At 42.5% G+C, this 14,090-nt stretch overlaps 1 protein-coding gene across 1 annotated transcript in view; it reads right to left on the reverse strand.

The window, feature by feature from the left end:
* Positions 1-3,681: 3,681 nt before the first annotated feature.
* The window catches only part of HTR1E (5-hydroxytryptamine receptor 1E), a 79,489-nt gene continuing 69,080 nt past the window's right edge, over positions 3,682-14,090 (reverse strand). The window contains exon 2 of the mRNA XM_007195920.2: positions 3,682-5,673. Coding sequence (XP_007195982.2) covers positions 4,388-5,485 — 1,098 coding nt within the window. The 5' untranslated portion in view covers positions 5,486-5,673 and the 3' untranslated portion in view covers positions 3,682-4,387. The remainder of the gene's footprint in view (positions 5,674-14,090) is intronic.

Raw genomic sequence — 14,090 nt, forward strand, 5'->3', positions numbered from 1 at the left:
AGCCCTATCAGTTAAATGAGTAAACCAAACAACAGAATTTTTTTCAACAGGTTTGATTTATACTAGGAAACATATACAGATTCTTTGCTAAGGGCAGAGGTGGGTAGGTATGAGAAAATATATTTAATTAGGATTTATCTAGTAAATTAGAAATGAAATTTATCTAGTTAGTGAAAATGAGTAAGTGAAAATTAGTTATGCTTCTGCTTCTTTGTTTTTATTTCTTTAGACTCTTAAAAATTTTAAACTCTTATAATCGCCAAGAATTTTCAATGATGACATATGGGGGGTGATAAGAAAGCAAGTTGCCCATATAGTTTTTAGATATTATAGACATTACAGTCATGATAAATACTAGATTTTCAGCATAGGCACAATCTCAGTTAAATCACCTGTAATTTAAATCTCAAGATCCTGGTACATAGATCACCATTAGCTGGACAGCTGTCTGACTTGCCTTGTAATATTTGAGCTGCACATACAGAAACCAATATCCCCTTGTGGAAAAGACTGTTCATTAGCCCCTTGTATCCATTCTCCCCTGCTTCCTTTTATTATAAAGTTCTCACTTTTAGCAAGGCACATGGTTGCCCAACTAGAGATTCACCCTCTTATTCTCTTTTATAGCTTGGTGTGGCCGTGTGACCAAGTTATTGTCAATGGACGATAAGGAGAGGTAAATGTGTGCAATTAACACATGACTTCCTTAAAAGGAAATTGTTTGCTCTCCATTTCTCTCTCCTCTGTTCTATGGACTGGAACGTGGATGTGATGGTGAGTCAGCTTTGGCCATGCAGATGAGGACAAGCCTTGAGGGGACGGCAGAGCCACAAAATGGAAAGACCTGAGTCCCTGGAGAACATCGTGGAGCAGTGTCTCCTGCTCACTCTGGGCTGCCCTCCTACCTCTTGACTGTCATGTGAGAGAGAAAGAAACTATCTTGTTTGAACTACTATACTTGGGGGTCTCTTCTTTGAGAGCAGCTTAGCTTGAATCCTAACCAGGAAAGGACATTCATATATTCAGTGGAGAGAGAAATCCATTTTCTTTCCATGTGGAAGCATTCCTAGCAGTTTTTGAACAAAGATGGGAATGATAGGGTAAGTTTTAAAGAAAAAGGAAGTGTGTTATTACATCATGGGATTTTAAAAGTTTGGTTTTCTCACTGAGAGAACATTGCACATTTACATTTCTTTTCTGGGAACATTTATTGAGTGCCTACTGTGTGTAAAACACTCTAGGAGGCCCTGGGGATACAGAGATGAAACAGACACAGTTCCTGCCCTCAAGGAGCTCACAATCTACTATAGCAGACAGAAGAAATATACAAACAAGTGCACTACAAGATAGGATGCATATAATAATAGAGATCCCAGTGAGGTTCTGTGGGAGCATAGAGCTGGGAGAGAGGACTTTCACATGACAGAGAAGGAAGGAGGACCTCAGGAAGGCTTTGCAGAAGAGATTGCATTTGCACTCCATGATGAAGGACATGGAGAAGAAAGATGGGAAGCCAGGGGGTCAGGTTTCTGGAGCAGTGGGGACAAATGTTAGGCGAGCTCAGAAAACAGGAAATCTCCAGACTTTTCTGGAATATAAGTTGGGTGAGAAGAAGTGCTGAGACTTAATTCTGGAAATGTGGTTTGAGGCCACATAGTGAAGAAGACTTGAATGTTATATTTAGGAATTTTAATTTATTTTGTACTGGTGGGAAAATACTAAGGGATTTTGAGCACTGAAGTTAGAAATCAACAGGACATTCTAGGAGACTGAATCTCAGGCTTTAGCATGCACCAGAATCTCCTGGAGGGCTTGTTAATATAGAGATGGATGCCCCCCCCCACCCGCCTTAGAATTTCTGACGTGGTAGGTCTTCAGTGGGGCCCTAGACTTTGCATTTCTAACAAGTTCCCAGGTGATACTGACGATGCTGGTCTGGAGATGTTGCTTTGAGAACCACTGTTCTAGGAATATGTATCTGGCAGGTGTGCAGGGGCAGAGTTGCAGGTGAGGGGTCCAGAGGTAGGTGGATCAGATAAGAAGATTGGTCCAGGGCAGAGGACCAAGTTATTGGAGAAGAGGGGTGCATATACAAACATTGCTACAGAGGTAAATGGATAAGACTTTTATACTATCTGGATGTGGGAGACAAGCCACAAAGAGAGAGAATCTCATTTACCTAATGTGAATGATAAAAAGCATAGTAATCCTGTTATCTGAGATTGAGAAGGTGGAAAAGGAGAAGGTATGAGTGTGGGAAATGATCATGAGTTCAGTTTAGAAAGGCTGTGTTTGAGGCACCAATAGAGTGTTAGTAGGGAGATGTTCACCAGACATAATTCATGGGTCTAGGGTTTGAGAAAGAGAGAGATCAGAATTAAAGACACACATTTTAGAGCCTCAGGCATGGAACTATTTGTGGAAATGATGGAGGTTGGGGTGGAGTATGAATATACAGGAGGTGAGAGCTGAGGATAAACCCCTAGGATGAAGAAAAGGAGGCAAAGAATGAGAAGGTAGCTGGAGGACCAGGTTAGTAAAGGGATCCTGGAAGGCATGGGCTTAAACAAGAAAGGGGTGGTTAGCTGTTTTAACTGATGAGAGTGGGAAGTAGATAAGGACAGAGGAAAGGACACTGGATTTGCCCATTGGCAAGTCGCCGATATCCTTTGGGAGATCAGTTTTGGGGGAACTGGGAGGGGCATACCCAGATGGCAAAGGAGAGAAAAGTTAGTGGAAGGGGAGAAGTGGAGGTAGAACGAGCAGGTTGATGACTGGGGAGACTCAGATGGGAGAGTGTGGAATGTGATGGAGCAGGAGCTAGAAGGGGAAGTAGGGCCAGAGGATGTTGGTTCTAATGTCTAAGAGACTTGAGCAAAGTGATGGGTGAGATTAAAGAAGAGTGGGGAGAGGAAGGGATGGTGGGAGGGAGGGAGAGAAAGAGAGAGAGAGAGAGAGAGGAAAGTAGCAAGATTACAGAAAATTTGAGAGGGGATAGAATTAAGGGGTAAAACATGGAGGTGGAAGTGGGCAGGGGGCAAAGCAATGTCTTCTCAACAAACAAAGAAGATACGTGATCTGGGGGGAGTGAAGAGGTGGGAGAGGCTGTGGATGAGAGGTGAGGAGCAGAGGTCTAGAACAGTCACTTACTGAGGAGTGTCCAAGAACTTACACACTTTCAGTCCCTTCTGTCATCACTCTTGACTCAGTGATGAGCTCCACCATATGACCAGAGCCATCAGTCCAAGTTGGCCACGCACTGTGTGGCCTTGGGTCCCGCCTGCAGCCTCCTGGCCCCAGTCTGCAGTCCAGTATGGAAGCTATAGGGATTCCAGGAGACACAATTTCATACTCATTTGCTAGTGGGTGGCCTTTGCTGTAAACACAGATTTTCAATTTTTAATTTTTTTTCCAAGTGCACAGCTGGTAACTTAATGAGCAACAGTCTCCAACAAAGTTCTTCAGGTAATATATTCTCTCATTTGATCCCCCCTGCACCCCTTAATGGGTTCAGCAGCTTAATGCTGCTGTAAAAGTTCTCCAAATTTGACTTGTACTCACACCTTAATCCTGCTAGAATGGGAGAGTGTACTCGAGGCTTAGCTGGGACACTTCTTAGAACTGGGGGAGGCCCAATGTGTCTGTCAGGTTAAATAGCAACAAAATGACCAATTTCCATGATTGTTTTATAATACTATTTGCTTATGTTTCACATTCATAGTCAAAGACCTAGGAAAGTGCCAGTACATTCATTCCAAGTTCTTTTTAGAGAATGAGGATGTGTATTTAATCATGAACTAAGAAGACATGCCAGCTGTACTATTTGTGCTGGAAAGGAGTGGGCCATGTAATCATAATAAGTGGCTTTAGATCAGGTCTGCAAGCAGTAGATGACAGCACACCACTTTTTTTTCTTTTACTGCTGTATGTGGTCATGCAATTTCCACTGGAATCGGTAAGCATCTGGATCCATATGCTCAGAATTAATGCCACACACCAGGGCAAGTTATCAGATATTTGATTTATAAGTAATAAGAAATTCTCCAAATGAAGATTTATTTTGGTATTCTTTAATCGCAGGGTTAACTGAAATGGCTAAAAAAGTAAAAAGTATTTACTATTTTACCTTATTATTACTCCTGTGAAATTTCTGTTTTTGTATGATAGTGTTTATTTGCAAGTAGGTACCACAAATAAGACCAGAGGTAGAAAACAGCACACCCAATAACAAGCCTCAAACGAAACAGAAAACAAACAAACAAAAACCAAGACCACACATACTTACAAACCTCCTGAACCAACTATGTTCAAGAATTAATAAGTTGCACCCCTTACCCCCGTGCACTCACGAGGCTGGTAAAAGTCATGCCTTCTGGCTTTTTACAATCTAAGTATGTTCTCGGCACCGAATAAGCTTTTTGAAAGCCAGCTTAAAGTCTTCATTAAAACTTGTGTAGAGCAGAGGGTTGATCAGAGAATTAACATAACCAAGCCATGTCAAAAAATCGGCCACTTCAGAGGACACGGTGTAGATGCTCAGACCTACAATCAGCTCTTTGATGAAGAATGGCAGCCAGGACAAGATGAATGCACCCAAAATCAGTCCGAGGATACGTGCTGCCTTGCGCTCCCTGGTACTGGAGATTTGCTGGCGTTCTCCCGGGTTATCTAGGTCACGGGCAAAGGGAGGGATCCGGATGGAGGTGTGGATCTTTTCAAACTCTGTGGGAGGGTCTGAGGTGGAGAAGTCAGACACACAGAAAGTCTGTGTCAGTTTACAACTGGCGAACGAATTTTGGCTATCCGTGCTTCTGTTGCTTAAGTGCCGGCTTGATCCTCTTTTCTGGTAAAGGCTCTTGGCTGCACGGTAAATCCGGTAATAGAGAATCAGTATCAAAGTCAAGGGGATGTAAAATGCCCCAAGTGTGGAGTAAATGGTGTAGATGATGTGGTCGTGCTGGATGGTGCACTGACTAGGGGGCAGGCTGAGTTGGCGGTGGCTCCTCCAGAAGAGAGGGGGCATGGAGATGAAGATGGAGATGCTCCAGACTGTGAGGATCATCAGCCCGGCCCTCTTGGCGGTCCTCTTCCTGGCATACTCAATAGCGTTGGTGATGGCCCAGTACCTGTCCAGGGCAATCACACAGAGATGAAGGATGGAGCAGGTGCAGCAGGTCATGTCCACACTCAGCCACACCTCGCAGATGAAGTACCCCAGCTTCCAGCTGTCCATGACGATGTACATGATGCTCAAGGGCATGACGAGCATGGCCACCAGGAGGTCTGTCACAGCCAGAGAACAGATCAGGTAGTTGGCAGGCTGGTGGAGCTTCTTGGTGGTGCAGATGGCCATGATCACGGCCGAGTTTAGCAGCATGGTCAGGGTGGTGATGAGCACCAGAGTCATGGAAATGAGCATCTTCTCAGTGATGGTCTTGGGTCTCACAGCCACACTGGCTTCTGGGGTACAGTTAGTAATGTTCATTTTCCCCTGTTCTAATCTACACTGTGGAGAAGCTGATGGTTATTTTCCTGCAGTTGGAAACTATGTAGACTTGAAAATCTCTCATTTGTAAGGAGGCGGTAATTTTTTCTTCAGCTGCATAGTGTCTTGGGTTCCATTTCGTGTGGGTAAAGGGAAGCACCACAGCATTTCTTCTGAATGGAGGGTTCCTGGAAAATAGTATGCTACTGGTTAATGAATGAAAAAGCCATATTCTTCATGGACATATATACACTACCAAACGTAAAATAGATAGCTAGTGGGAAGCAGCCGCATAGCACAGGGAGATCAGCTCAGTGCTTTGTGACCACCTAGAGCGGTGGGATAGGGAGGGTGGGAGGGAGACACAAGAAGGAGGAGATATGGGGATATATGTATATGTATAACTGATTCACTTTGTTATACAGCAGAAACTAATACACCATTGTAAAGAAATGATACTCCAATAAAGATATTAAAGAAAAAAAGCCATATTCTTTTACCTGGAAGACAAAATGACAGTATTTTGGTATTCATAAAATCTTTACATATTTTTGATATAATTTTTTTCTTCTTTGAATGTAATCGTCATCTTTTTTAAAAATTGAAGTATAGTTGATGTACAATATTATATAAGATAGAGGTGTACAATATAGTGATTCACAATTTTTTTTTTTTGTCAGTGCGGCATGTGGGATCTTTTTTCCCTGACCAGGGATTGAACCCGTGCCCGTTGTAGTGGAAGCGTGGAGTCTTAACCACTGGACCTCCAGGGAAGTCCCGTGATTCACAATTTTTAAAGGTTATACTCTATTTATAGTTACTATAAAGTATTGGCTATAGTCCCTGTGCTGTACAATATATCTTTGTAGCTTATTTTATACATAATAGATTCTATACATAATACAATCTATTATGTATACTTCTTAATCCTCTACCCCCATACAGCCCCTCCTCCTTTCCCTCTCCCCACTGGTAACCACTAGTTTGTTCTCTATATCTGTGAGTCTGTTTCTTTTTTGTTATATTCACTAATAAACTTCATCTTTACATTATTATTCAGATGCTACTTTTTTTTAAAGTTCCCAAACTCTGTATGAGGAAGACATTATCAAATTTTAAGTCTATCTTGCCACCCAAATTACTGTCTCATTTACATTTATAAGGCTTTTTACACTTGGAGACATATATTCACATAATATCACGCTTTAAAAATTCTGGGACCATTACATTAAAGGAAAAATTATATTGTTTATAATAAGAAGCCTTCAAACCAGATTTTAAAGTTTCACAGCAAATATTTAACTTCAGAGATATTTTAGTGTCACAATGGGATTGTGCAATTTCGTCTAATTATTTCTGACATTTTACATATCCCACTGTGCATTTCTCTGGAGAAAAGAGAAAAAAAAGCATATAACGTTACTTTGATGCTTATGGCAAATTGTTCTCAGAGTAATACAGTAAATTGACTGTGAAACAGAATTATCACCAAGCTCAAAGATCTCTATATTTTTTATAATGTGTTTAGTTTTGGTTAACATTTGTGTTTATCTATCCATCTATCTATCTATCATCTTTCTAACTACCTATCTGTCTTGTCACCTGTCTACTGGAACACTGTCATTGAGCTGGGCAGTCAATGAGATAGTCAGTGACATTTACTGAATGCATAGCTGTAAGGAATTTTTAAAAAGTAAAGTCAAATACAAGTGTATATTCATGAGAATAAGTCAGTCAAAATCTGCATAGGAATATTCATGGCTAATGACTATTGGTTAGAACACAGATCAAATCCTCTGATTTGACTCTATGACATTAGGTCCAGGAAAACTTCAAAGAAATACTGGTGTTTCAGCAGTTTTAAGAAGGGACATAGATTGTTGTGGATTAGGCCCAACAGACATAATGACTTCAGCAGAGGATGAGGGCAAGAGCCGCTGAGACATGTGTGAAATGGGAGTGAAGGTGGGTAGAGGTCTTTGGATGAAGTGGAAACTGGAAGGCAGTGGGCAGGGAACAAAATCTCCAGCCTGGATGAGATTTAGCTCTAAATTTAATTTCTCCTGTTTATAGGGCAAAAACCAAGAAGAGGGTAAATGAGGATCATTTATCTTTTAGACACAGAAAATGAAAGAAAATAATGATGATTTCCCTAAAGATCAGAAATGAGGCAGTTATTTTTAAGATAGTCTGTATCTTTCTTCTGCCTCTCTGTTTCTATGATGTTTTACATTGTTTCTGTGGATGTACCTACTTTTTTTCCTCCTTTTTTTGGCTGCATGGCACTGCATGTGGGATCTTAGTTTCCCCAACCAGGGATCGAACCCATGCCCCCTGCAGTGGGAGCACGGAGTCTTAACCACTGGACGGCCAGGGAAGTCCCTGGATGTACTTCAAAAGTCCACTTTTGAATGTCTTGTGTTTCTCTAGTTCTTTCAGGGGACTTGTGCCATCAACAACTCCTTATTTCTTGTAAATGGAATATTTTTTTCTCCGCTGGTACCTTTCCCTCCTTTTATAATCAGTTTAAATGTGCATGTATATTTGAGACCAGGCTATAAAACTGAAAGAATATGGGCTCTGGAATCAGACAGACATGGGTTCAGATCCCAGCTAAGCCATCTACTAGCTGCTTGGGGCAACTTCTCTACATTTTTCCCGGTGTTTTATGTCTTTATCTCTCCATTTTGACCTCTTTCTGTTTAATAAAATGAAATAAAGTTGTTTTTTCTCCAAATATTAATCCTTAGCTATGTGTTTCTCGGGTTCTTGAGGTTTGTGGGATAGAGTAGTTCTCAGTAAAAAGGCTTTTCCACTCTGATTGTAAGATTAAGAGCATATAGTAGCATGAATAAGGGACAGATAACTTTAGAAATTTCAACTTGATTATAGAGGCAATTAGGAAATGCATTAATTTTGAAAGTGTGCAGTAAAAAAAAAAAAATCAGAATCATTTCAGCTTCATAGAGCTTTTAAAAGCTGCTCTATTTAGCTGAGCTCCCATAACTCCTACTTGTCATTTCTCGGGTAACACCATTTTGCTCCTTATTTTGTAACTATTTATTTTTCATTGCCCTCAGCAGACTATACATTTCTGGAGGGTAGGATGTATGCCTGATTCATCTTTTTAGCTTTAAATTAAATTTAATTTCTAGTTAACTTAGTAAAAACATTACTGTTTGAGGGGACTGCATTGTCAGCTCTTTAATGTGACTTCCTGGTTTATTTGTGCCTGAGCCTTTCTGAGTAGACGTTTTGTATCCTTGTATCGTCAGCCACCCTAAACTCCTGCACACATCCAACTTGCCATCTTTCATCTGTTTTCATTTAACAATGTATGTTGAAGTTTGTTCCATAGCAACACATGTAACACATTCTTTCAGATGGCTGGGTAAGATCCCCTGGGGGTGGTGATGATAAATTGAACAAGTGTGGAGAACTGGGCTTTGGAGCTCTTCACTGTTTAAAAAAATCAGGTAGGTAAGGAGGAACCTGCAGATCAGTGGACAAGAAAAGCTCCTGAGGTGGAGGAGAATGAGGAGAGAGAATTCCATGCCACGACCATGTGAAGGAAGCGTATTAAGTAAGAGAGCGTGATCCACTGTGTAAGCACTGCTGACAGACTGTAGATGGGCTGGGCAGTCCGGGTGACATCCATGACCTTGACAAGAGTCATCTGGTGCCGTGGTGGAGTTTACTGAAAAGGGGAGCAGAAAAATAAGTTGGTGGATGTGGAGGGAAATGTGGAGTCAGGGTTGTTTTCTTTTTAAGATGAGAGGTTGTCTTTTTAAACCAGGCTGTTCATAGTTTTCTTTACTGCTACATTCAGTATCCTTTGTATTGGGATGGGGAGCATTTGTGGAGTGGGTGAAATGTAAAAGAGGAAGCAGGAAAGCCGTAAGGAGGAGGCTCGAGTCAGTCAGTGGGGCCTTGGGACACCAGGTAAGTAGAATTCCCTGAGCAATTTAAGGGATCATGTTGGGGGCGGTGAAGGGGCCAGAGATACAGCCATACTCAGGAAATGACCCAACCTCAATTGTCTTGGCTTCCTTTTACCTTTTTAAGAAAATAACACAGTTGATAATCACTACCAACTCCTTAGGAGGTAGTATGATTTCTAATTAGAACAGAGCTTGTTACATAGCACCTGAAAATCTCTTAAGCATCTTTAGCTTCTCACGTAGTGCTGGGGGAGGGACTCTAATAACACTTCAGTCAAAACACATTCTGCAGAACCAAGGCAAATAGTGATAGCAACACACCAAATTTCATTAGTCCCCTGGAATGGAAAATTAACTGCAGTAATCGTAGCTAAAACCAGACATATCCTACCGGGAGTTGATGCAGGAACATCTTGGGGGGTTTGTAACTTTCAGTTTCTGCTCTAATTATGACATGGAAAATACCAGTGCAGTCCAAAGCCATACTTAAATAGTTTTTCGTTAGAATTATGAATAGGAGAGAATCACTCTAAACCAAACAGCTCAGTGTATGCTGCTTCCATTTACCGAGATGCTTCAGAGCCTCTGATTTATATTATCCCAGTGATGGTCAGAGCACCAGTCACCAGAGTTATGAGCACACTCAACTCCTTTTGAATTTTACCTTCTTATCTAGTCTTCTATTGGTTTTAGATAACTTGCTATAAATATTCGTTTCATCTCTTCTTTGATTGTTTTCATTTTGCCCCAATTTCTTCGAATCATGAAAAAAACCCTCAGTATGCGCCAATTTCTTTTTGTTATTTCAGGAGTGACAACTTGCCTTCATATTACTAATTTTATCTCCGTAATTGTTTGTTAAATCCACTTCCTCAGCCTTCGTAAAGAATTTTCTTTGCCTGTCCAGGGGAAAGGAAGGGTGGATAGTAGTACGTTTCTCAATTTGACCTTTAGTGGGCGCAAAGGAAGAGGGAGAGGAGATTCCAGTGTGTGGTGTGCTTTATTCTCTTTTTCTTATTTATTTATTTTAATTACGACTGGGACATGACATGTGGTTATTATGAGTTACTATACTCATAACAGGAAAACGTTATCATTGTAAAAATTCAAGTGAAACAGAGTACGTAGTTTCAGGAGATGTTTATATATTCTGGACACAATTCTTTTGTCAGAACAATGTTTTGTGAAAATTTTCTTCCGCTCTATGGTTTGCCTTTGTATTTTTCTATGTAGCCTTTTGATAAAGCAGAAAACTTTAATTTTGATGAAGTCTAAGTGGTCCATGTTTTCTTTACGATTAGAGCTTCCTGTGTCCAAAGAAGGTTTTTCTAACCTCAAAGTCACAAAGATCTTTTTTTTGTATTTTCCTTAGAAGCTTAATAGTTTTAGGTTTTATGTTCATCTTGGGAGAGGTCATCCAGAGGACATGACTGCCCGTGAGCTGGACCAGAGCAATGGGAGGCTCCTCACTCTGTCCCCCATCCTGGGAATGCATGTTCTGCTCACAGTTCCCACAGTGGGAGCTGTTTTCAAGGATGCAGCCTTGAGAGATTAAGGTGTTATTGAGACCATCTGGACGGTACACGTGACTGCATCCAGCTAAGGCTTCCATATAAACTTTAAAGATTCTGGTAGACAGGTGTGGAGATCTGTTCATCTCGTGAACACTTGAGACCAGACTCATATGTAAGTTCCCTTGCTTAGTAAACCTCCCACCTACCCACCTGGAGTGGTCTGCCTCTATCTTTGGCCTCTCCTTGCCCTCTGTGTATGGAGGCCAATTTCAGATTTCACTCCGGAAATTCCTGAATTTGCAAACCAACAATTGGTATGCCAGTCAGGAGACTGGAGAAGTGGGTTTTGGGAAAGAGGCATCTGTGGGGGAAATCCCGAATTGGCCATTGACCTCTACGTGGGGAAGGGTGACCTGTATGTTAGATGCTCGTGGTCCTCCACGTGAATCCGGGGACACCCTGGAACCCTGGCTGGCTTAGTGAGCTTGTTTGAGGAACTGTGCATGGTGCACTGCAGCAAAGAAGGGAAATGAAGGGCTGACAGTGGGCTAGTCTCTACTGTGGGCAGTTCACTGGCCACTATGCCCAGCTAGAGACGGAAGCTCAAGTAGAAGTTGGAAGAAGAGCTGAGGTTGGAGAAGGGTGTGCAGTGTCCACTAGTCTGCTAGCTTCCGGGCTGGCAGACAAAGTGAGAGAGCAGAGTAAGAAGTTAGAGACTTTAGTGCGCTGGTTTGCAAAGCTAGGAGGGCACAAGCTGCTTAGGATTAAGGTCTAAGCATGGGACAAAGCCTGACTGGGATGCTAAGAGGTGGAATCCCTGGGAAAGGGATTTGAATGAAGAAGAGGATGTTATGGTGATTGACATTGAAATGGATGAAATACCCCTGCTGTCTGATCCCACCGATGGTTACAGAGGGCAAACCATTATAGTCAGGAAGTTCCCTTCGACGTTGCAAATTGGGCGTTCTCCCCACATCAACAGAATGGGCCCATTACATTGATGATATAATGTTAACACATGAGGACTTGCCTTTGCTGCAAGACACTCTGCAGACTTTGCTGGAACCTCTGTGGAGGTGATGGACAATGAATCCACAGAAAATTCAAGACCCAGGCACTGCCATCAAGTTTTTGGGAGCCATTTGTTTGGGTAAGATGTATATTGTCCCAGAAGCTTTGACTGATAATGTACAAACCCATCCAACCCCTAAGAACATGAAAGGAATTCAAGTTTTTATAGGGATTTGGGGGTTTTGGAGGTTTTTACTCCCCACCTGGCACAGTGCCGCCATCCCTATACTGCCTGGTAAAGAAAGGGCATGCATGGGACATGGATCAGAGCAGCAAGCCACCTTTGAGAAGGCAAAAATACTAGCGAAGCTGATTAAAGCTCTGGGCATCTCTCAAGCAGGGCTACCACTGGTGTTAGATGTGCCTGTAGCCCTGGAAGGTATGGGTTGGGCACTGTGGCAAAGACAACAGAATACCCCTAAGATATTTGTCCCAGCTCTAAAAGGGGGCAGAAACCCGATATAGCCCCATAGAGCAAGAGCTCCTAGCAATATACACATTCCTCCAGGTATAACCTCTCAGCATATATGGTAAGAACTTCTCTTCCTATCAAGGGGTAGGTTAGGATGTTGCTTTCCTTCTCCCACAATCCCTTGTGCCCTTCTTTTCCAACCCCAGACCAGCAGGATGGCTCCTGCAAAGAAGGGTGCCGAGAACAAGGGTCGGTCCACCATCAACAAGGTGGTGACCAGAGAATACACTATTTTTTTTTTTTTTTCAACTCACTTTTTTTTTTTTTTTTTAATTTACCATCTTAACCATTTTTTTTTTCAAATTTTTATTTATTCATTTATTTATTCATTCATTTATGGCTGTGTTGGGTCTTCGTTTCTGTGCGAGGGCTTTCTCTAGTTGCGGCGAGCGGGGGCCACTCTTCATCGCGGTGCGCGGGCCTCTCACTGTAGCGGCCTCTCTTGTTGCGGAGCACAGGCTCCAGACGCGCAGGCTCAGTAGTTGTGGCTCACGGGCGTAGTTGCTCCGCGGCATGTGGGATCTTCCCAGACCAGGGCTCGAACCCGTGTCCCCTCCATCGGCAGGCAGATTCTCAACCACTGCGCCACCAGGGAAGCCCGAGAATACACTATTAACATTTACAAGGCATCCGTGGAGTCGGTTTCAAGAAGTGTGCCCCTCGGGCACTCAAAGAAATCCTGAAATTTGCCATGAAGGAGATGGGGACTCCAGATATACGCATTGACAGGAGCTATGAACACACTATTTCTTTTTTCTTTTTTTTTATAAATTTATTTTATTTATTTTTGGCTGCATTGGGTCTTTGTTGCTGCACACGTGCTTTCTCTAGTTGCAGCGAGCGGGGGCAACTCTTCATTGCGTTGCGTGGGCTTCTCATTGCGGTGGCTTCTCTTGTTGTGGAGCACAGGCTCTAGGCGCACAGGCTTCAGTAGTTGTAGCACGTGGGCTCAGTAGTTGTGGCTCACGGGCTCTAGAGTGTGGGCTCAGTAGTTGTGGCGCACGGGCTTAGTTGCTCCACGGCATGTGGGATCTTCCCGGACCAGGGCTCGAACCCGTGTCCCCTGCATTGGCAGGCAGATTCTTAACCACTGCACCATCAGGGAAGCCCCGCAACACACTATTTCTTGCTTCTCAACCTAAAGTAGGTTGAGCAAAAACCCCCCAAAATAAGTACCTGCAAACCTCCCTCTTATATACATGCCCTTGGAGGCGGTTGGAGCAGAGCCAAGTGGTCTGAGACAGCAATACTTTCCAAGGTGGAAGCTCAGTAGGAAACCTTAGCTCTGCAGGCAGCTTAAATGCTCATTTCCTTGAATCTGGTACAAAGGCACACTGCACTGCAGAAGATTTAAAAGAAAAATGTGTGCACAGCACAGGAAGGAGCCCAGATCTTCTCTGATGAATTGAGTACTTCAGTTGTGTCATTAAGCTGGATCAAAAGAAAGTCATTTCACTTAAAAAAATTTGCTAATACAACCTCAAGCACCAGCTAGCTTAAATGACAGGCACTTCATAAAGTTCATTTTTATTATTCTCAGCTGAAAAGTAAATAACACTTCTACGGGTGCCCTTCATATTAAAAAGCTTTATTTGCCCGCAGTAGAG

The sequence above is a fragment of the Balaenoptera acutorostrata genome, chromosome 14, assembly GCF_949987535.1.
Source record: "Balaenoptera acutorostrata chromosome 14, mBalAcu1.1, whole genome shotgun sequence".
In the NCBI taxonomy this organism is placed as follows: Eukaryota; Metazoa; Chordata; class Mammalia; order Artiodactyla; family Balaenopteridae; genus Balaenoptera; species Balaenoptera acutorostrata.